This window comes from Dreissena polymorpha, chromosome 5 (assembly GCF_020536995.1).
Source record: "Dreissena polymorpha isolate Duluth1 chromosome 5, UMN_Dpol_1.0, whole genome shotgun sequence".
In the NCBI taxonomy this organism is placed as follows: Eukaryota; Metazoa; Mollusca; class Bivalvia; order Myida; family Dreissenidae; genus Dreissena; species Dreissena polymorpha.
This window is the reverse complement of record NC_068359.1, coordinates 75,972,992-75,993,965: the sequence shown is the minus strand read 5'-3', so window position 1 is coordinate 75,993,965 and position 20,974 is coordinate 75,972,992. Positions and strand designations below refer to the sequence as shown.

Here is a 20,974-nt window from a genome sequence, read left to right as displayed (position 1 = left end):
GACCTCAATGTTGTACGCTAAGGTCAAATCCATGTTAAAACTTTTCGTTTCACTTTGCGTGGGTGACAACAAAATAATACACTTGGAGACTTTTCTAACCCAACACGTATTCAAATCAATATAGCTCCCTTATTTTTTTTACGGATTATGTTGAAATTTGGATCAATAATAATTCAAAACATTATAAATTTCTGTTAATTTAATGGAAAATGATTGACACAAAAATATATAACTTGAAGAATTAAATTTAAAAGATCATTTTAAAAGTCGAATTCTCAAAATCGTACAAGGTAAAATGATACCATTGTGAAAAGTCACGAATAAAATCAAAGCGCTGAAGGCCCTGAAGTTGTTCCCTGAACAGCATTGTCGTCCTTGATTAGCTTGCGCGCATTGCACATGCTAATCTTATTTGACATGCATTAAGCCCCGTTTCCCTGAAAACAGCCAATATGTACAAATTTCAATGATAAACACTAGACTGGCCAATGTCGTCTTACATTCTGGTAAATACACTCACTGCAGTGGTATACTCAAACATTCGTCGTCTGCAGTGCAGACAGGCAGCGGTAATCGTTCCTAGCATAGTGAGTTACGGTTCTTAGCGGAGTTAAGGCTTTTAAGCACATACTGATTTGCAAAACATGCTCTGTAGAGTTAGTCGTGCGCTAACGCTCACAACTAAACGAGAGCGCCGATGGCGTTAAAAGCATAGGTGCAAGATACAGGGAAGAATGGCGTCACGTGGTATAATGTAGTTCGATATCGCCATCCGCGAATTTCTCAAATCAATAATTTCAAACAATTACCGACTATTTAAATAGATAATCTTTCCATTTACATCAGTGTTTGAAACGCTTATGAAAAATAATTACCCAAGCCTTTCAAAATTTAAGCACGGACAGATCTGTATCGAACTATTGTTTTCACAAATGAAAATAGACGCTACCCTATTCGTCTGCGTCAAGAATTTGTCTTAAAACTTGTGGTAAGCGTTAGATGCAGACGTGCACAACAGATTGAGTTCTGAATACAGATTTCTGAATGCAGATTTTTTTATAGAAACTCCTCACAGCAGTTACTTCCCTTGCTTCGCCCGGTCAGTAACTTCTAGTATAAGGGAGGCCACTGCGTAGGAGATTGAGATTTATAGTGCAGATAGAATTGTTTTACGAACGAAATTTGTTTTAGGTTATAAGAAGATTTTTTGACATAAAACGGTCTTAGAAAAATTCACTAAAAACGGTGTCAGCAATATTCTTGGAAGAAAACGTTAGAAAAACGTTTCCAAAAAAAATTGTAAGAATGACCATATACTAAATTAAATAGATATTTTGTCTGATTTTTGATCAGGTAAGGCTTCATAAAGGGCAACCGATCGATGTGGATTTTCGAAATGTGGTATATACCATAAGCATAGGTGCTTAAACGCACCTATGCTAAAAATCGAGTGGCTATTAAATTCCATGTGTGTCCTCCCGTGGCTGTAATGTTCAACGTAAGCACATCTCTTTCTCATTGAAGCCATGCAGTTTATATATATAAAACTTCGATGGATGTTTCGTCACCCTTCCACAAGGGCTACACTTGGTGAATTTTCTATTGCAATAATTTTTAAACTTAAATATCTCAAATAAAGTTTTTGATTTAAAAATGTACATGGGATCATTTGCCAACATGTTGTGCAAGCTCACGATAAAATCATTTATCCCTGACGATCGGACGCTTTAGCATATGGGGAAGGTAGCCAGCAACATGCCAATAGCGCGGTTGCGCTACAGAATACTCATGCGAGTCACGATTTTTTTAAATTAATTGTATGTTTTCCTGGTGTAAGAACCCGCCTAGAATGATGAAATAAAAATATAATAATGTCGCCTTATACCGTTTCCACGTGCAAAAAGGCGAAACAATACCTGCCCCACGTGCTAAAGTATCCGATCGTCACGGTTGAATGCTTTTATCGCGAGCTTGCACAGATTGTAGTCAAATGATCACATGTACAATTCTTTATCAAAATCTTTACTCATAAGTGAGATATTAAATTTTGAAAAGTGTTGCGTTAGAAACGTCTCCAATTGAATAAGTGAAATTAAACCTGAATGTTGATCTATTGTTTCTTCTACAGAATACAATTGTTTTACCATTTAAGGAACACTATTTCAGGCTCAAACACCATTGTAAGTTCGATTCGTTTATTTACATCCGTACTCTCAAGCATACAAATCAAATTCCCCGTTGTACATGTTTTCGCACAGGCTTTCATGCCGGGGCGTGCCCTGCAAGTAGGCGTGGTTAGTGCACGCTACACTTCAATTGATTTAATTTAAAAAAATGCATTTCAAAGATCATGCCAGGATCAATATTATAAACATTCATGAATATTTAACAAAATTCATTTGTCACCACTCACACTATATACACATTTATTCACATAGTTCATAAAACTTGAAAATGTTTTCATTATCCAATTAAAATGGCTATATAAATTTGATAATCCATTCAAAGCTAGTCTCGTTTACAAGTCCATGAATACAATACATCATAACACTTTTGCCAATTGTATACGTAGTTTTGCGATATTCAACGATCGGATTAAATAAATGAATTACACAATAAATGAGCACACACTGCATTTAAACCAAATTGTTTCACCATTATATACATATCGGATAAGCATCTTTAGACAATAATTATTATTTTATCGGGAACCGATGTCGTATATTCTTATTGTAGATCACCAAACTATAATACTAAATTTATATTGTAATGTTACACTTAAATAACAGAAAATTATTTTACAAAATATAGGAACACAAGAAATAGCGGATACATGACCATAACACAAACGATTTGTAAGTCCTTTTTGTATATACCCCTTATCAAATTCCTTCCCAAGATATTAATTACATACAACAGCATAAAACTATCAATCAATAAGATATATATGTGATCTCCAGAAATGCTTTGGTGGTTTGAACAACTGTAACAGCTTGCCAAACAGCCAATTTAACCTTAAATAAAATCACTTAACAGGGAAAATACACAATAACAATAAATCAATTATACAAGCAATAAACACAGCAACAAATATTAACCTACAAATTGTGACGCATGATATTATTTGTTATACCGGTATGTACCACAACACGACTCGTGGCTTGTGCCGGACAGTTGGTAATGTCCGAAGAGTGTTACTGAAGTGCAGTCACTTTATATTAAAATGAGACAATATTCAAGATAATGGACCTTCGTCCTTGCCGAAAAATGTTGCATTCAACCACTTATACTCGTATTCATATCAAATAATAAGAAACTATGATATAATAAATCGTAGTGTTTCCCTTGCGATAAAATCAAGTACCCTCAAAGATAAAATCCACTCTTCCAAACTACAGTACTTAAATTTGGAAATTAACTTCCAATGCGGTTATTGAATACAATAATATCTAAACATGACTATATTTCTTGCCTACGATTTATTGATTCTATATGGTTCAGGGTCATGTGCATTTAAACATCAGAATGTTATCACTATCTTGTCCCACTATGATCGACCCATTATGTTTGCACACGAATACGCATGTAGGATTCTTCATGCCATCATTATGTGTCAGCAAGGTAGCCAGCTTCTTTTTACCATCTCTGGATATCTGAAGGATTGAGTGTGAGGCGTAACCACTAACTATAACATGCCCTGCATCAGTCACATATATTCCAAACGAATTTTGTAGTTCCGGATCAGAAAACGACGCAAGCAGCGTCCCGTGTTTGTCCAAAGTCAGTAGCTTATGGTGAGTGTAGTTTGTAACATAGATGGTATCACCATCAGGACTGACGGCGCACTGAAAAACTGTAAAGAAGAAGGTCTTTAACGCAAGCAAAAACCCAGCTCCCTTCTGAGTTCATTTGTCGGTGAAGTACGATCATGATTTGGTTCTTAACTTATTTCTGTACTAAGCAAACACAAATCGGACGAAAAACTAAAATAGCGCGCATATTCCCCATATTACAATCAATCCACATATCGAGTTTCATAAATCAACCTGTTGATTTGTCGTAGAATTTCAATTTTACTTTCCACATGCATCCACAATTTTTGAATTATTGAAATGTGTTATTGGAAATCTTAAATAACGTGCTTTTCCAATTATGACCTCTATTCGCAAACTGAGTTTTGTCAACCTGAATTAAGTACTTTATGCCGAAACGCAGGTCCCCATTTTTCAGACAGTTTTAACTTATTTATGTACCCATAAAAAGCCAATTATTGTCGGACGCAAAAATTGACATAACGTGTAAATTTCCAATATGGCCCTCCATCCACTTAACGAGTGGTATAAAACTGACATACGTACTTCTTGAATTACCGCCGGATCTAGATTTTGCGAAAGTCTCTATTTATTTCTGTAATTTTAGCAACAACATTTTCTCCCTGACCAAAAATCTAAATTAAGGTGCAAAAAATCCACACAGTGCCTTCTATCCATATACCGAATGTCATCAACCTACTTTAAGTACATTTTGAGTTAAGACAGGATCCCGAATTTTCGACAGTTTTTACTGGTTGCAGTTTCTCTAGTAACCATAAGAGCCACATTTTTTCTCACTAAAAGGTAGGAATAACATGCATATTCGCCTTATGGCCCTCCATTGGAAACCGACGTAATTTTGTAGTTGTAGCAGAATTAAGATTTTAGTTTTCATATATTTTGTGATCATATGAACCGCAATTTTGGTCAGACGAACAATATGAAATTACGTGCTTTTCTCCATATAAACCACACATTAGTTTTAATAAGATTATTAAGATTAAGATTTTGACGGACAGACGGACACAAAGAAAGACTGACGGACGGACCGGGGGTAAACCTATAGTCCACTCCGGTTGCATCGAAAGCGGATTCCAAAACAACATATTACGGCACATTGAAATAAAAGGATGAGAAATAACTACATATACATTATTTATAATCATAAGCTCAGAAAAAAAGTTGTACTGGTGTTTTAACGGCGCTTTATCCTGTGATACATTCATTCGAAGAGTCATTTTGTAATTTAAATTAAAAACGCTCCAACGAATTTTATCAAGGCGTGTTGTAACTTATACTTGTGATGTTTCTTATCATTATGCTTCATACAAAAACAGTTATGTTCCTCTGGTCTGCATCAAACCATCAAACATGAGTTGTTGAATCTTTATTTAATAGGAACATATGCTCTCTTTCTATTTGATTTGAATTGCGAGGTTGTTTTTAATAACAGTTAATTGACTTGTTTTTATTTATGCCAATTGAGAGGATTGAACCTCCATAAGACCACTTTAAACCCCATCGCTTTTTTCAAGGCGGTAACTCCAATCTTTGTTTATTTAGCTTACCAGAGAACAACTTGCTTTTGGTATACTTATCTGATCACCTTTGGTAACTTAGTAACTAAGTATGTCATCTGAACATTACCTGCATTGCCTCCACTAGTATCCTCATACAACTTCTTCTGCAGCACACCTTCTCGTGAGTATCTATACAGGGCATGATTTGATGTTATGTACAGCATATTATCATGATGTGCAATGCCAACACATGAGTGCTGTAGCTGTAAGACGCTTCCCATTTCAATGCGATTGTTACGTACTTTAAGGAACTGCACACTTTTACCGACGGTCAGAGCTACATCGTCGACACCCACGGTACATATTGCCCATGGTCCATTTGAGAGGGCACAGCTGTCAGTTACTTTGTTATTTGTGTCTAACAATGTAACTTTTTGTTTGCTATAGTCTGTCATTAGCAAACCTCCGCTTGGTAACTCAGTGATACCAGACACATAAAGAGAACTCAATTGAACACAATGCTTTGAAGAATTGTTCACAGTAAGAAGTGCGTTTGCATCGGCTAATTCTTTTTTTAAGTTGGTGCTAGAAATTGTCCCAAATACTGGCCTCTTAGAAATTAAATCTTCAAATTGTTTATTTGGTTTGAATAACACATTAGTCTTTTCGCTTCGCGGATACCCTTTTTTAAATGCATTTATTTTGTTCAGACATTTAATATAGGATATATATGTCAATGGCTCGTTCTTGCCAGCGATATCTCGAATACAACCCGAGAGATATTGTAAGTCATTTTTAACCTTCTTGCAAGTGTCTATATCTGACATGTAGGACTCTTGTAAGATTTTTAATACTTGTTCTAATTCTTTGATCGTTTTCTTCTCAAGATCGTCTAAATAATCAACAATTTTCTTCCTGATAGCTTTAAGTTCTTCAAGGGCAATTTGATACGAATCTTGAAGGTTCTTGAGCATTTCTTCCGTTGTGTTTGTCCGTTCGTCTAAATCCTTTATGTGTCTTGTTATCTCCCCAATCAGAAGAGAGACGTCGCCCCTTGTATTGATTTCTTTTGACTTTTCGACAATCTGCACCACACTTTGACATGTTCTGTGAAAAAGTAACAAAATAAAAACACGTAGAAAGCCAAACGGCACATTTATTAAATATTGATTTATAACAGAAGTAATTCGGAATATCATAACGAAACCTATTCACATGTTATAGTATAGTTTATTCACATAATATAACAAATTTACCGGTAATATGTAAATACCTGTGACCTTGAAGAATACACAAATGACAGCACAACTCACTGTGATTTTCACAAAACATCTTCAATTTCTCGTTTTTATGTGCAGAGCATTTTTCTATGATATGTTTTGTTGCCTTAGAAACCGGCCATGCGTTTTTATTCTCTCTTCCGGTAACAGAGTGTGTCTTAAACAACTGATTATGTAGGTCAACACAACCGTCACAGTAGAACTTATAACAACGTTCACAGTTGAACTTGGCTTCGGTCAAAGTGTTACTTTCCTCGCAAACTGAACATACATAATCATAAACTGCATCCGATCCTTTATTCACTGTTACCTCTAAAGCTGCAGCCATGCTTAGAATAGTTGTTGATCCGACTGTTAAATATGAACTATTCTTGCGAAAACGAAACTACCAATATGGCGGCAAAATATATGGAGGTCGATAACTATTCGATATCTTATCCATTGTGTCACACCGGTCTTACTGACAATAACGTAGTGACGTCACCATCTATGTATAGAATGATATCTTATCAGCTTAGTTCATCTCTCAACCGCTTGAAGAAATCTAATGTATAGTGTAGTGTGTTCACAATTATTGGCATTTCGTTCAACACGAGTTATCTATAATTATGAATGTTTTCCGTCGTGTTAAATCGTTTGGAGTTTAGATTAAAATTTCAACTCCTAACTGACCATGCATTTTATATGTAATTTTGAAAGTAGATAATATATTTTTATAGTGTTGAATGTTTCATGTTCATTTTTTGCATTGGTTCAATACTATTTGTACACATGCGTTTACAGTTTATTATCTAACATCATATGTATAGTACTGTTATGAGTTTACTCTTTGTCTCACTATGCATATCCCACATAGTGCCCATTAGTGGGATGTTTATTAATATTTTTATACGTATATGTATCATGAACGTTAAAAAATATCTGTCTCAGTGTGAGTGAAGAATAATCCAAACAAAATTAAGAAAATACTCTAGTTACAATCATGTTGATGGCTGTAAGGTTTGATCCGAACAGTTAGCAATAACTATGTCTATGCCAATTTGTGTTCATTGATAGCAGCTTTTATCCGGTATATTTTAGAACGGTTAGGACTGAGTGCGCAGTTTGAAAATATAATGTAATGTAACACCCAGGAAAATTTAATTGACTTATATTAAATTCAATATATTAAAGGGATATTTAAAGGGACATGTTAACAGTTTGTCAAAATAATTATCTATACCATAACAACGCAAATTATTGTGTGATAAAAAAACTGAAATAAATTGGATAGTTCCAATATGGACCTCTATCCATTTACTAATATGCATAAACATAGCATATGTCTTTTTGGGTAATCGCAAGATCCATATTTTTCGGACAATCTTTATTTATTTCTGTAACCATAGCAACCAAAATATGTATATGCATGATATGAAAATTTTTTATCAAAAGAAATGTCTTTGACAAAAAAATCGCTGTAAATATAATAATAATGGTAATAAATAATATAAGAAAAAAAATCTGAGTTATATTTATATTATCTCAAGAGAATGTGTTACAAACTTACAACATGTTCCATTTTATTGTCAATATGTTGTATGTAGAAAGAAAGAATACATGTCATTCATTGTTAGAGCAAAATCTGAGATAATTACTATTTAAAAATGTTGTTGATTACTTAAAACTATTTATTGAGTATGGTTTCTTATAATTTATTTTCCAAATCAGATCTGGAAGTTTAAATTATAAAGTTTTCATGCTTTTTATTTGAAACATGGCAATTAAATTACACTGCTAGTATTTAGTTGTTGTTGTGCAGACCACAAGTACTGTACAATCAGAATTATTCGTGGGACCTTAATTTTCGTTGATTTCGAAAGTTGACCGATACACACATTCAACATAAACACATTGGAAAATGATCGATGTAAATTCCTCATCTTTTTATTTTTTACTGCCAAACTGTATGCGGTATCGCCTTAAAGCAATATCACCTTCAAGGTTTCAAGAAACCTCATTGTGAAGAATATCAGGTGCTAAGTTTCATCAATAGAGTCACAAAAACAAATAACAGAACATAATATTACATCAATTTCCACTCATGCATTTGAGTATGCAGCATGGGGAAGAACAAAAAAAAATGTAACGCAAATATTTTTGGAAAGGGGCGTCGCGGTTAACAATGTGTATATTATTAGCATTAAATATTATTAGTGGGGAATACATGAGATCTTAAACTTGCGACAATCACTGAGTAAAACTGTTAAGACATTTTATTTCTCTATTTTGGTGATTAGTTGGTCTGTGACCGACAAACTCATTGTTGGTTCGTTTATTTACAAACTGCACAGGCTGGGGATCGAACTCACAATTCTTGGATTTGTAGACCATTTCTTCACCAACTAAGCTAGCCGGCTGTACACATTTGGATAATAATTATTATCTTGACATACGGACATATGGTAAGAACAATTGAATGGGTTTTGGTGTTTCAGTAGTAATCCAGTTTATTATTATTTTTTAACGATCCAGCAAATGCATAAATAATGTAAATTAAAGCTAAATTTAATTGTTGTATTAGGGTTTTAGCTCAGTATTTTTGTGGAATAAAACGTTAACATTTCGAGAAGACGCGAATCAGTGTGTGAGAATGAAGAAAGACAACTGACATGAGAACATTAATAAAATACTAATGATGTTTGTATACTAGTGTATGTAAGTTTACTGGATCTGGGTTTAAACGGCTGTTCACATTTGAACCCTGCACTTTAGATTATTGTTGATGATGATTTCAATAGAGCTGATATTTACATAAAATCAGTTGACAAAGCATTGACTGCATACACAGTATAATGTACAACTGGACCATTTATAAAAGAACCATTATCTCGTATTTTAAACAATTGGATCATCACAGCAAAATCTGGATTGATGAATTTCAAATATTCGCGCCGTGGTAATTCGCATTACGTATGCCGCAACTTGCACATTCTTTCCAATAGTACTTTGAAAGGAGAACGCTGATTGGTCGTGAGAAAGTAACAGTTCATATGATTGGTAGATGTGGGATAAGATGGTCATGTGACATAGCAACGTGTTCAGTAGCAACAAGCTGCAAAACTGTATGCAACGCAATTTTGACAGTGCATTATTTTCGTCACAAAAATGAGTTACGGAAAGACATTATTCAAAACTGATGTTAAAATAGTTTCGTAAGTACACTCTCTATAAAATATTTTCGACATCGTCATTTATTTTGTATCAGATATTGAATAAAATGATGTATTATTCATAAGTATAAGCGGGTGATGGTTACACGATAAATTTATTGTAAATATCCAATGCCATTTTTTGTTTGTAAATTGCAGTTGATTACGCGCATATAACGGATAATTATAATAAATGTTAATTAAACACGAGTATTTCCCCTCAAGTTTATTTTATTTATTTCATTGTTCAGTCCAGGAAAAATAGTTATGGCAGTAATCGTGTTAGAAATAACATGAGACGAGTTCGAAAATTAACGTAAGAAAATTTTAGATCACAAGTGTCAGAGGGCACGCTTGTGCGGAGGCTGATGTATTTAAATGAGGTTATTTGCAACTGACTGAATTGTTGGCATATTTTCTTTCCACTTCCTGTGTATATTTATCTTGAATACATACGCTCATTCGGCTCTATGGTGCTTGTCCTTTCCTCGTATTGTATGTTTCATGATCGTACAAGTCGGAATAAAACAGTTATAAACGGAAAAACTTTCACAACTGTTTTGTTTACTCACGTGAACTTAGAGAAATTAGATGTTCAATTATAATTTTCAGATTTTGTCAATGTCTCATAATACATAGTATTTTTGCATGAGAAAAATAATATGACGAAAATCCCGATACTTAGTGTCCACAGAATATTTAATTTGTTAAAAGAATCATTCATTGCCGAAAACATTATGTTTTATCCCACATTTTGTTATCCGACTTTTTAGCACATTTTATCACCTGACCTTTCAAATAGCAACCGCATCTCACACCTATTGCCCTTTTCCGAACATGTGGCTATGCTATTTGTTTATCAAATTTCATTTAAATAGTTTAATTGGTCTGTCAAGCACGAATTCCGTTGAATCAAATGCATGTTCATTTAAAGAAAAAAATAATATAAGGGGCTCACCGGGTGATAATATTCGTCCTTTTTTGCAGAGATCAATAACAACGAACATGACACACATTGTCAGTAAGATACGCATAACTTCACTTAAATACATGCGTCCATTGTATGTAAACTACCCTGTTGTTACGTTTTTTCTTTTTCTTTTTAAATTAAACCTATTCGCGCGCCGGAAACTAGTTGTTGCCCATTACGAGCCGCATTGTTGCGTCGATGGTTTTGTAAGGTGCATTCTGATTGGTCGCCTAAAGTAACACTCAAAATGATTCGTTTGCATCATATAATGATCACGTGACATAGCAACAGCTTCAGTAGCAACGAGCTGCAAATATTGTCAAAGCGCAAATTTAACGGCTGTTAAGATTTATCGAAAATAATGGGTTACGGACAAGTGTTTAGTTACGGAAATGTGTTCATAGCTTCGTGAGTAAACCCTTTTCAAAACTATTAGCTTTTTAGGAATTATTTCGTCGAATTTTAAAGAATGTTAGCTCTTTTTTTGTTTCAACAAGTGGGTGGGGTAATGTTCCAAAAAATAAATCGTATACAGTCAAGTTACCATTACCGGATCAGTAGCGTAATTAAGTTGTTCTGGTGAAAAGCAATAAATGTTTTGAGACTTGTTTTACACCAGTTTGATTAAATATTACCTTTGCTTACTTATTCAGCACATACTGACATAGTCTTATTTTTAAACGCAGGCAAAACGTATTTGTGATACCTTTTTTACGACGCAGAATTCATGCATTAACGGATCATTTGTAGCCATAACGGAGCACGTGACTGAAACCACAAAGGGGGGCATCTAACACGCTATTTGAACTGTCGAAACATGAAATGTGTTGTTTACAATGACCAAGTTACATTGCCAGTTATAAATTATATTCATCTTTATTGTTATTAATTGTTTTTTATATGTGATCTTGTATCCACACTTTTCGCATGGAGTAGCGTTCTTGTGCGAATTATCTGTTGAAAATCATAAAAAGATCAAAAAGATATGGGCATCTTACAAACCATGTAAATTATTTGAATCATATCTAATCATCGATATTGAACATGGAACATAAATAAAACATTAAGATCGAGATAATTTATTGTAAGAATGGTCAAGATTTGCATATATTTTAATATAATATAATATCAATACGCATTTTATCACGCTTGATCCGTTATTGTCCTAATTCTTCATTTCATATCAGGTGTTGCAAAATCTTAAACATGAATCAAATCTGAAATGGACTTTTGCAGGCAGAAAGACTACTAAATGGCCTTTAAATTGATGCGTAAACTTCTTACTTTCCAACAGAGTTATAGCATGTGGCCGCGAAAAATGTTCAACCTCGATTTGGAAAGGAGACGGAAGTCAACAAAGACGTATGTACATGTCAAAAAAACATAGCAAAATGTTTGACAAAGAGTAGCTCCGATTATGACTCATTCAACACGTTTTAAAGAACATGCCTTGAAGATGCTGTGTGCAGAATATCATCTTAAAATGTCAACTATTTATTGCAATACGCAGTCTTGAACATCAAAGTGATCCGCTATGGGTAATGATCTGGTAATGGTAACTTGACTTTACTGCAAAGCCGATATCGACCCAAAATTCTGTACAAAAGGACAGACAACAACAAACTCGTCAACATTAGCGCTTAAAAAGTTAAAATGTTTTTTTTTATACATATATGCACACAAAATAAAACATAATGAAAGTCCGATAAACAAATATTATTGTAAATACATTAAAACCTCAAACGATTAATATACATTTTCATTTTACCAGGGAACAGTCATTCAGTGGAATTTGCTACCTCCCAATGTACATTAGGCAGCCTCAGTAGAGATTTTCAAAACCCTTCTGTGTTCATATCTTGATTAAATGACAAAAAGAACCAAACTAATTTTGTAACTTAAGTCACAACAAAAAGAATGTGTGTGTGTATTAAAAAGTTTATGAGGTTGTTCTGGGCCTAATGCCTTATTATGTGAAGACCTGGAGTGTGTCCCAGTACCCATACCTAATTTGCTTACTAGACTCTTGAAAGTTGGGACAATCTTTTGTTTATAGCTGCAATTTAGTATTTTGCTATTTAATTTGTATGCCCCCGGATTGAATGATCGGGGGAATGTTGTTTTTGGTCTGTCTGTCTGTCTGTCTGTCTGTCTGTCTGTCATTGTATGTGTCTGTCTGTCTGTCTGTCATTGTATGTGTCTGTCTGTCATTGTGTGTGTCTATCCAAAAACTTGCTCATAACATTTGCAATGATGAAGATAGCAACTTGATATTTTGCATGCACGTGTATCTCATGGAGCTGCACATTTTGAGTGGTGAAAGGTCAAGGTCATCCTTCAAGGTCAAAGGTCATATTATATATGGCATCAAAGCGGCGCAGTAGGGGGCATTGTGTTTCACAAACACAGCTCTTGTTTCCTTAAGACATTCAATTTTTGTGTGGTCTTATGCTGTGGGGGGAAGCCAGAGTACCCGGAGAAAACCCACCTGTGCGGTATGGTGACTACCTTCCAAACTCACATGCACCAGAAAGGGGATTGAACCCTGGTTGCAGAAGTGAGAAGGGCACATAGTAACTACTGAGGTGTCATTCTTATTTATCATCACATAGGTATTTACGCTGTAAATTGCTAAAAGATAGTAATATATTGAATGGATAAAGAAATGTCTGACACACTATTATAAAAATAATCGATAAAGTTTATATCATTGTAAAAAAGGTATTTAGGGCACAAAAGTAAATATCACAGTTTTTTCAAGAACTGTCAAATTGTTTCCTTGAATAATCAATTTAACACTAAAACAAACAGGGGGTATGATTTGATAATGTGCATTATTGTTTTGTTTTACTTGCGAAAATTTAACTAGCAAACTGCTGTGATTGGGGGCTATCAGCGAACGGGCAAATGACAAATTTATGTAACTTGAAATAAAAAACAGTAGAGACATGGACAGCTTATTTTGATGTTTTGTTTACCAATACTCAACACTGATTTCTCACCAAAATGAATGTGTTTATAAGCAACAAGTGTGTCTAGAATTGAATTTGCAGATAAAAACTTGTTGAGTTAACATCTTATTAGTTTTATCAGAAATTATTAGTAGTAATAGTAATTTATGTCACCAACGATGCCACAACTACCGTCTGAGGCAAGTTTTATTTAAGAAAGCAATTTATTAAACTGATACTCATTTAAATAATAAACATAAATTCAAAACTTATACAAGAAAAAAAAATCAGCAGAATTCATTAGTAATAAAATAAATTATTTATGAAATTGCTTTAAAAATGCGTGGTACAGTTAGTACATGCACATTTGGCTTGGATGCTTTTGTCCGTGCCATCAGCATCCTTTCAATCGGGGTGAGTGGAAAAAGTCATTTTCTTGAACAAATGAACACTGTTTTTTTGTACATGATCTGCATATACATGTATGTCTGCTGTCTCTTTGAACTGTGAGATAGTGTTTCACTAGTTTTACAATTATTAAAAAAATTGTATATTGAGTTAATTTTAGTTAAAAAAATTAAAAAGAACAAACAAAGAAACACAATTATTGTGAGCGATACGGCGGCATTACCAAAAATAAATTAATTATATGTAAAAATAAAACTTTGTATAGTTCTAACTTAAACCTTACCAGGGTAACGGTATATGGTTTTACGCAGGAAAAACAAATTAAGCATACATGAACACAAAAATAAATATAAATGTTATAATACATTTTTATTACAAAACTGATATGTTATCAATGCAAGCAATGTCAAATTGTGTTTGTTTCTATAGAATAAATGTACAAGCGGTATGACACAAACAATTAAACAATTTTATTACTAATTTTTTTTTAGGTTTACCACTTAATAACCGGTTACGGCAACAGGTTTACCAGTGAATGTTTTTTTTGTAACCTCTTGCATCCCTAGTTTATAAGTATGTGTGTGTATTTTGAAGTTTATGAGGTCCATCTGCACCTGAGGCTGCATTATGAACAGACCAGGATTGTGTTCCAGCATTCCTACCTAAATAACTTACTTAACTCACAAAAGGGGGGACCAATTTTGAATTATAGCAGCAATGTCTAGCTATTTGTTTTTTACTGAAATATTGCAATGTTGGTGTGGTCTTGTGCTATGGAGGGTAGCCGGAGTATCTGGAGGAAACCCCTCCTGCCCCAATGTTGACCACCAACTAAACTCACATGCTGCCAGAAATGGGTATTGAACCACGGTTTCCTAAATGAGCAGCACATATACCAATTGTCGATTGGTTTATTAACAAAAGCCAAGGGGCATAAATGACATACCACAATCATAGCAGGCTGAGCCGTGATAATACCGTATAGAGTGTAGGAAATTGAAAGAGTTAAACTTAATTAGTGTCAATATTGAACATGACTGTAGTGTTAATAACACTGAGAGTTTGTAATGAGTTTTTTTTAAAACTTTAGTTTATTAAGGATATTCCACGATTTCGATATTCTACTATTGAAAATAAAGGAATATATCTTAATTGGAGGCTTACTTTTATTTAAGCCAATTGTATAAATCTTATAAAGTAGGCCTCATTTTGAGCCTTTGCATGTTAAAACTTAAAAAAAAGATGTTTGTTTTTGTACACAAATGTACAAAAATATAAATATGTAAACAAAACAATTTGTATACTGGTGTATTTCCAAAAGCTTTATTTTATAAAAAATGTTGTTTGTTTGTTTGTTTGTCTTTTCTTTAAATAAGTAGACCATAATTTATTGTAAATAAGAAATGTATTTTTTAACTATGTTTTATTAAATAGTTTGTAATAGTACAATCATCTTCATATGTTTCCATCTGAGCCTTATGAAAATGAAATTTGTTATAATAATAATAATAAGTATTATTATAATTTTGTTTTGTTAAGGGACCAATAACTGACAAAACTATAAATGGGTTATACAATATTTTTGCTAGTTTAAAAATGCATTTTATTTGATATAAAAACATTTTTCTGTGAATGTTGTACATTTGTATATGTTCATGATAAGTCTTTATAAAAATACATAAGTTGTTTTTTTCTTTTGTTGACCTATTTGAATTGGTATTTAATTGTTTCAGTTACCAGTACAGGCCAAGCCAGCCTGTCTGGAGACCTGTCTCAACCTGGACTGCTCCCTCTAGCTACAAATCTAACCCCTATAAGTGGGTCAACCCCCGTCTGAGGTCCTGCTCTGACCAGTGCAAGGCTGATCTTCAGCCTGTCAGGTCTGAGCCAAGACCAGGGCCTGGTTATTCTGCCACTTACAGTGGTAGGCCTGCAGATAGAGCCAGTCCCATAGAGAGCTACAGGTCAGCAGACCCGGCACCCCTTCAGCTGGCAGACATATCTGTAAGGTCTAGTGAGTCTCGTAGATACAGAGAGAAATCACAGGCCTCAAGGTCTAAGGACCGATCTCCTCCTCCCAAGAGATTATGGGGAGATTTCATTGTGCTGGATGAGTACAGAAGTGAAAGTGATACCTCCCTGGCAACCAGTTCTGGCAGCGAATCTTCTCTAGCAAGTAGCTGTGGCTCTGGGAGTAACACATCACTGAGTGAGATTTCCTCAAGCAGTAGCACTGTCCTGTACAGCACTGGAAGTGAATCATCCCTAGATGATGAAAGTGACTGCAGTGTGGCTAAACCAGCTGTGGAGGCAGGGGACCATGAGCCCAAAGAGAAACTAGAGCTGTGGGGGACCTAGTAAGTTTGTGTTTTTATATTGAGAACTATCTGTCAGTTAAAGTACATATTCACTCTATACAATTTTTGCCTGTTTTAAAGAAACATTAAGCACTTGCAGAATACAATATTTTGGCTTCAAACTCTGTTATGGTGTCTGGTTGTTTTGATAGCTATGTTCACTACCATTGTCAGGTGTACCATGTCTTTTCTCTGAACATTTCATTAGCTGCTACTAACATTTCTATTCATTTAACATTCTTGTATTCACTCTTTGTATCCCCTGTCTTCCCTTCTTAGTCTGAGTGATGATATGGAAAGACAACTTGAGTCTTGGGCTTCAGAGAAACCTGAGGACTTTGTTCCTGTGACCCCAAAACTCAGGGGAAACAGTGACAAAGGTAGCTGTCACTGTGATATAAGTTGTTCATGATGTAATTGGCCTGTAATAGTGTTAAGTCCTTTTTGTAAAAATACAAAAATATTCCTGGCAGTGTTTATCTTTCAAGTCCCGCGTTAGCATACATTGATTCACTTCCATTATTAGAACTATCTTGACTGCACTAAACTGTCTTTGGTTATCCCATTGTTAACTTCACACTGATTACTTACATTTTGTCATCCAAAGAAGACATTTACAGGCTTGAACTTGAGTATTTATTTGAAACAAGAATCATTCCAAAACTGCCTTTAATGCCAGGCAATCTCACTAGTTCTAATTTTGTGAACTCGCATGTGCCACTGGTTATTCAGGGACTATAACTTGTGATGTTTTTATTTACATTGTGCACTATAACTTTATTTTAGTTTAACTTTTTCTCCAGAGATTTACAAGTTTGCAGGTTAAACCTCATAATTTTGTTTCACTTTTCCAGGTCTTGGACAGGTCACTCTGAGCCTCATCAAGAAGCCTCAGCCTGTTTCCATGGTTACAGCTGACAGACTGTCAACTCCAGTGACCACTCCCAAACCAAGTTTCAGTGGTCAAGTGAAACCTCCACAGTTGGAGAAACATGTCCCAGCTGAACTGCCAGAGCTTTGGGGATGCTAGTAAGTGGTCTTTAAGGTTACTTATTTTATGCAGGCAACCATTATCAGAACCATCATTTACTCTAATAAGCTATGCTTCCTGTTTTACGGTGATGAATTCCAGGATACAGGTTTAAATGCATCTGCAATATAATCATGGGTTTATGGTTGTAAATCAAATGATAACCTACCGTTCAAATGTGAGTTCTAATATATATATAACGTAATTTGAACCCTGGTATATGTAGTGTGGATCAAATGATTCCCTCCCCTTTCAGTGTGCCTGCTGCTGTATTATTCATGATTATCTCCCTTATATATGTCAAATGAATCAAATAATATTTCTTTCCTGTAAGTGTGTCTGCTGTTTAATATTTCATGATTATCTCCCTAACATATATGATTTAAGTCCAAATATTGCCTTCGTTTAGTGTTTGGGGTCCTATGTATACATGATTACTTCCTTGTAAATGTGATGTAAATCCAATTATCCCCTCCCTTTTCAATATTTTACATTATTATCTCCTATGTTTATATGATGTGTATCCAATGATTGCCTCCCCTTTCAGTGTTCCTGCTGCTGTATTATTCATGATTATCTCCCTTACATATGTAAAATGATGTGAATCCAATGCTTACTCCCCTTTCAGTATGAGTGCTGCGATGCAGAGGCAGATGGACCAGTGGGAGAGAGAGGCTAATAGCCTGAACATCAAGGCTCCATCTAGCACTGGTAAGAATTCATATTAAATGTTTCCATTACATGGTTTATACAGCAAAAATTTGTGTGTGAAATCTATGTGAATTTTTTGGTTATCAGTGTTTCGACAATTACTGTAGGTTGATGCAAACAAAAAAACAACAAGTGTGCACGCCAGAAATTTTTTAAGGGGCACCTATTACTTATGCGCTTATCATGTAATATACTAAAAAACTATTCTATCTTTTATTAAATATTTTATATTGCCTGACATACATATTTCCTTTTTATAAACGTTAAGTAAAATATTTATTTTCATAAATATAAAAATTGCATGTTTTAGGTCAGATTCCTTTGACAAAACCTGGGTCTGCATCTAACCCATTGATGCAGTCCAGTGTGGTTGCTAAGCAGCAAGTCACTTGGTGTGCTCCCAAACACTGCCTCCAGTCTAGTGTGGTTGCTAGGTCAGTTGTCATGCCAACCCAGCCTGCACTGCAGTCAGCTGTGGGTGCCTCGACCACCCCTGTTCAGAGGATCATACCTGGCCCTTCACCAGCTGCCAGATGGGGCCCCAGCTCTTACCCACAATCCTCTGTGAGGTGTTCAGCTGCTAGGAAACGGCCACTGGAGGAGTATGAGAATGAGGCTGCTCCCTCAGCCAAGATTCACATTAACAAGAACCACCCAAGGTTCAGACACTTGTTCCAATAAACAAGTGTGGGTGGAGGATAAGTATGTTTTTTATTATGTACAAAAAAACCCCCCAGAAAATGAAGCATATGCCAAAAAAGTACAAAAATATATATGAAGCAACGCTTCGCCAAAAAAAAGTAAAAAAACACAAAAATACAAAAAAAGATGTAGTGTAGGTTTTGTAGTGAAGTTATGTAGTTATCCTATTTAAACTGTATTGTAGAGTAGTTTACTGTTTGTTTTATGTTTCTCCTTTGTTCAACCATGCACAGCATGTTCATGGTTAGCATTTGGGATACCGTGATTTCTGTATGTGGTTGCATCAATGTATCTGTTGATTGTTTCCCGTCTTTTTCTCATAAACTACCAAATTTGACATAACTTCAGAGATATGTTGCTCAGGTGGGAAATGTTCAATGAGTTCCAATCAACTGCATATTATCGTTACCAGAGAAACACTAGATTTTTAAATAAACAAATCTCCCCTGGAACTACAACTACAAGGTTCAGAGTTCTAACTTTATGTTTGTAATATTGTTTTTTGATAATTAATGAAGTATGTAGCATTTCTTTGGGGTCAAAACAAGCAATATGTCATGTTTTCACATTTTTTATACAGGTTTACAAAAAGGTTGAAAATTGTTGTTATTTTATGTGTTACTGGGGTCTGGCAGATAGGGTTGGGGTAGGGGGGGATTTGGCGTCAAACAGGTATTCAAAAACCAATCTTAATGAACTTTGGATATAGCAAGCTTGCAATGGAGACTTATATTGGGATAGCTTTGGGGCTAGTTGGGTGAAGGTCATTGTTACTTACAATCGAAAAACCATCAATGAGGTGGTTTCATAACAAAAAACATACGTTTGCATAGACCAATCTTGATGAATCTTAGGATACTACAAGTCTGCATGAAGACCTAACTTATGAATGTTTTTGGGGTTTGTCTGGTAAAAATCAAGGTCAGCGATACAAAAAAAAATGGATTATGGTGTGTGTAGAATATTCATATGCAGACCTAGCACGGATATTAATTTAGGGCCAGTGGTATAAAGGTGAAGGTCATTGTAACCCAAATATAGTTCTGTTTTTGCTCAATGACTTGGGATTCCACCTGGGACCACTTAGATATAATGCTAGGTCACTGTTTCTGAAAATTAAAAAGTGTTTCCGCTCACTAGCTTGATTTTTATGAGGATATTGTTCTGATATTTTGTATGTCGTATGCTGGTATCTTGCATGCATACCAGGTTAAGGATTTTATTTGGGACCATTTAGATTGTGGTCAAAGTAATGGTTACTAACAATAAAACAATAAGTTTTCTGTTTTAGTTTTGATGGAGGAATTAGGCAGAAATTGTATGTGTAGCTTACATGCAGACCATGTTTGGGATTGAACAAACATGGAAAACATGCCATGTTTCTTGTTAATATAGACTATTCGCACTCTAACATTCGTCCAACCAGAGCTTTATAATAATGTTGTTCAGTATATATTAGTGCTGCAGCGAATCCAAAATTTCAATCGGATCGGAATTCGAATCCAAAGGCCCTGATATCGAATATCGGTTAGAAACCTTATTTGAAAATAAAAATACGCAAAATAAATTATAATTTATATTGCTATAACCAAAATTATGTTTTGAAACACCAGAACTTATATATTTCTTTAAAAAAAAAGTAATTGTTTTTTATTTTTATTATAAACTTTATTACTCCAAACAGAGAACAATAATCGCGTTACAGTTTAAGAAGCCTCAAAAACGTTTTAAATAAACACAAAACTGCAATATGACTAGATCAAAATTGCTTCACAAATCAAAAGTCTTGTTAAGATACATGTGTCTTAAAGTACCTCAAAAATACTGAAAAAAAGTTCCTGTATTTAAAAAACAACAACAAGTTTTTTCATTTCAAAAACACTTCGTTCTTATCATAACATAATACTTAATATAATTATAGGTTGGAGGTTGTTCCGGTTCTGTATACAAGACGAACCTTGCATACTTTGCAAATGGCGTTTGCTTTGTCAAGTTCTGTTGAATTAGTATGCTGATAAAACCCGATATGCTACCACACCAAG

The 20,974-nt window shown here is 34.6% G+C and overlaps 2 protein-coding genes across 4 annotated transcripts; one reads left to right on the top strand and one right to left on the bottom strand.

Moving 5' to 3' along the window:
• Positions 1 to 2,206: 2,206 nt before the first annotated feature.
• On the bottom strand, positions 2,207 to 7,039 carry LOC127881855 (uncharacterized). The gene is made up of 3 exons (XM_052430018.1): positions 6,606 to 7,039; positions 5,460 to 6,439; positions 2,207 to 3,853 (listed from the first exon to the last, which is right to left on the bottom strand). The coding sequence occupies exons 1-3, from the start codon at positions 6,938 to 6,940 to the stop codon at positions 3,504 to 3,506; spliced, it is 1,665 nt and encodes a 554-aa protein (XP_052285978.1). The 5' UTR covers positions 6,941 to 7,039; the 3' UTR covers positions 2,207 to 3,503.
• Positions 7,040 to 9,685: 2,646 nt separating this feature from the next.
• Positions 9,686 to 20,300, top strand: LOC127881856 (uncharacterized). 3 transcript variants are annotated; one of them, XM_052430019.1, is made up of 5 exons: positions 9,686 to 9,806; positions 15,866 to 16,489; positions 17,344 to 17,518; positions 18,148 to 18,230; positions 18,541 to 20,300. In XM_052430019.1, the coding sequence occupies exons 3-5, from the start codon at positions 17,394 to 17,396 to the stop codon at positions 18,909 to 18,911; spliced, it is 579 nt and encodes a 192-aa protein (XP_052285979.1). In that variant the 5' UTR covers positions 9,686 to 9,806; positions 15,866 to 16,489; positions 17,344 to 17,393; the 3' UTR covers positions 18,912 to 20,300. The 3 variants fall into 2 exon arrangements, 1 of the variants encoding a protein (XP_052285979.1); XR_008050314.1 differs by lacking the exon at positions 9,686 to 9,806 and adding an exon at positions 11,044 to 11,181.
• Positions 20,301 to 20,974: the final 674 nt, after the last annotated feature.

Coding starts and splice junctions, on each gene's coding strand:
- LOC127881855 (XM_052430018.1), bottom strand. CDS start 6,940: ATGGCTGCAGCTTTAGAGGTAACAGTGAATAAAGGATCGGATGCAGTT. Junction 6,440..6,605: donor TGTATTCTTCAAGGTCACAG/GTATTTACATAT, acceptor ACTTTTTCACAG/AACATGTCAAAGTGTGGTGC. Junction 3,854..5,459: donor TACTAGTGGAGGCAATGCAG/GTAATGTTCAGA, acceptor TCTTCTTTACAG/TTTTTCAGTGCGCCGTCAGT.
- LOC127881856 (XM_052430019.1), top strand. CDS start 17,394: ATGGTTACAGCTGACAGACTGTCAACTCCAGTGACCACTCCCAAACCA. Junction 17,519..18,147: donor CCAGAGCTTTGGGGATGCTA/GTAAGTGGTCTT, acceptor CTCCCCTTTCAG/TATGAGTGCTGCGATGCAGA. Junction 18,231..18,540: donor CAAGGCTCCATCTAGCACTG/GTAAGAATTCAT, acceptor TGCATGTTTTAG/GTCAGATTCCTTTGACAAAA.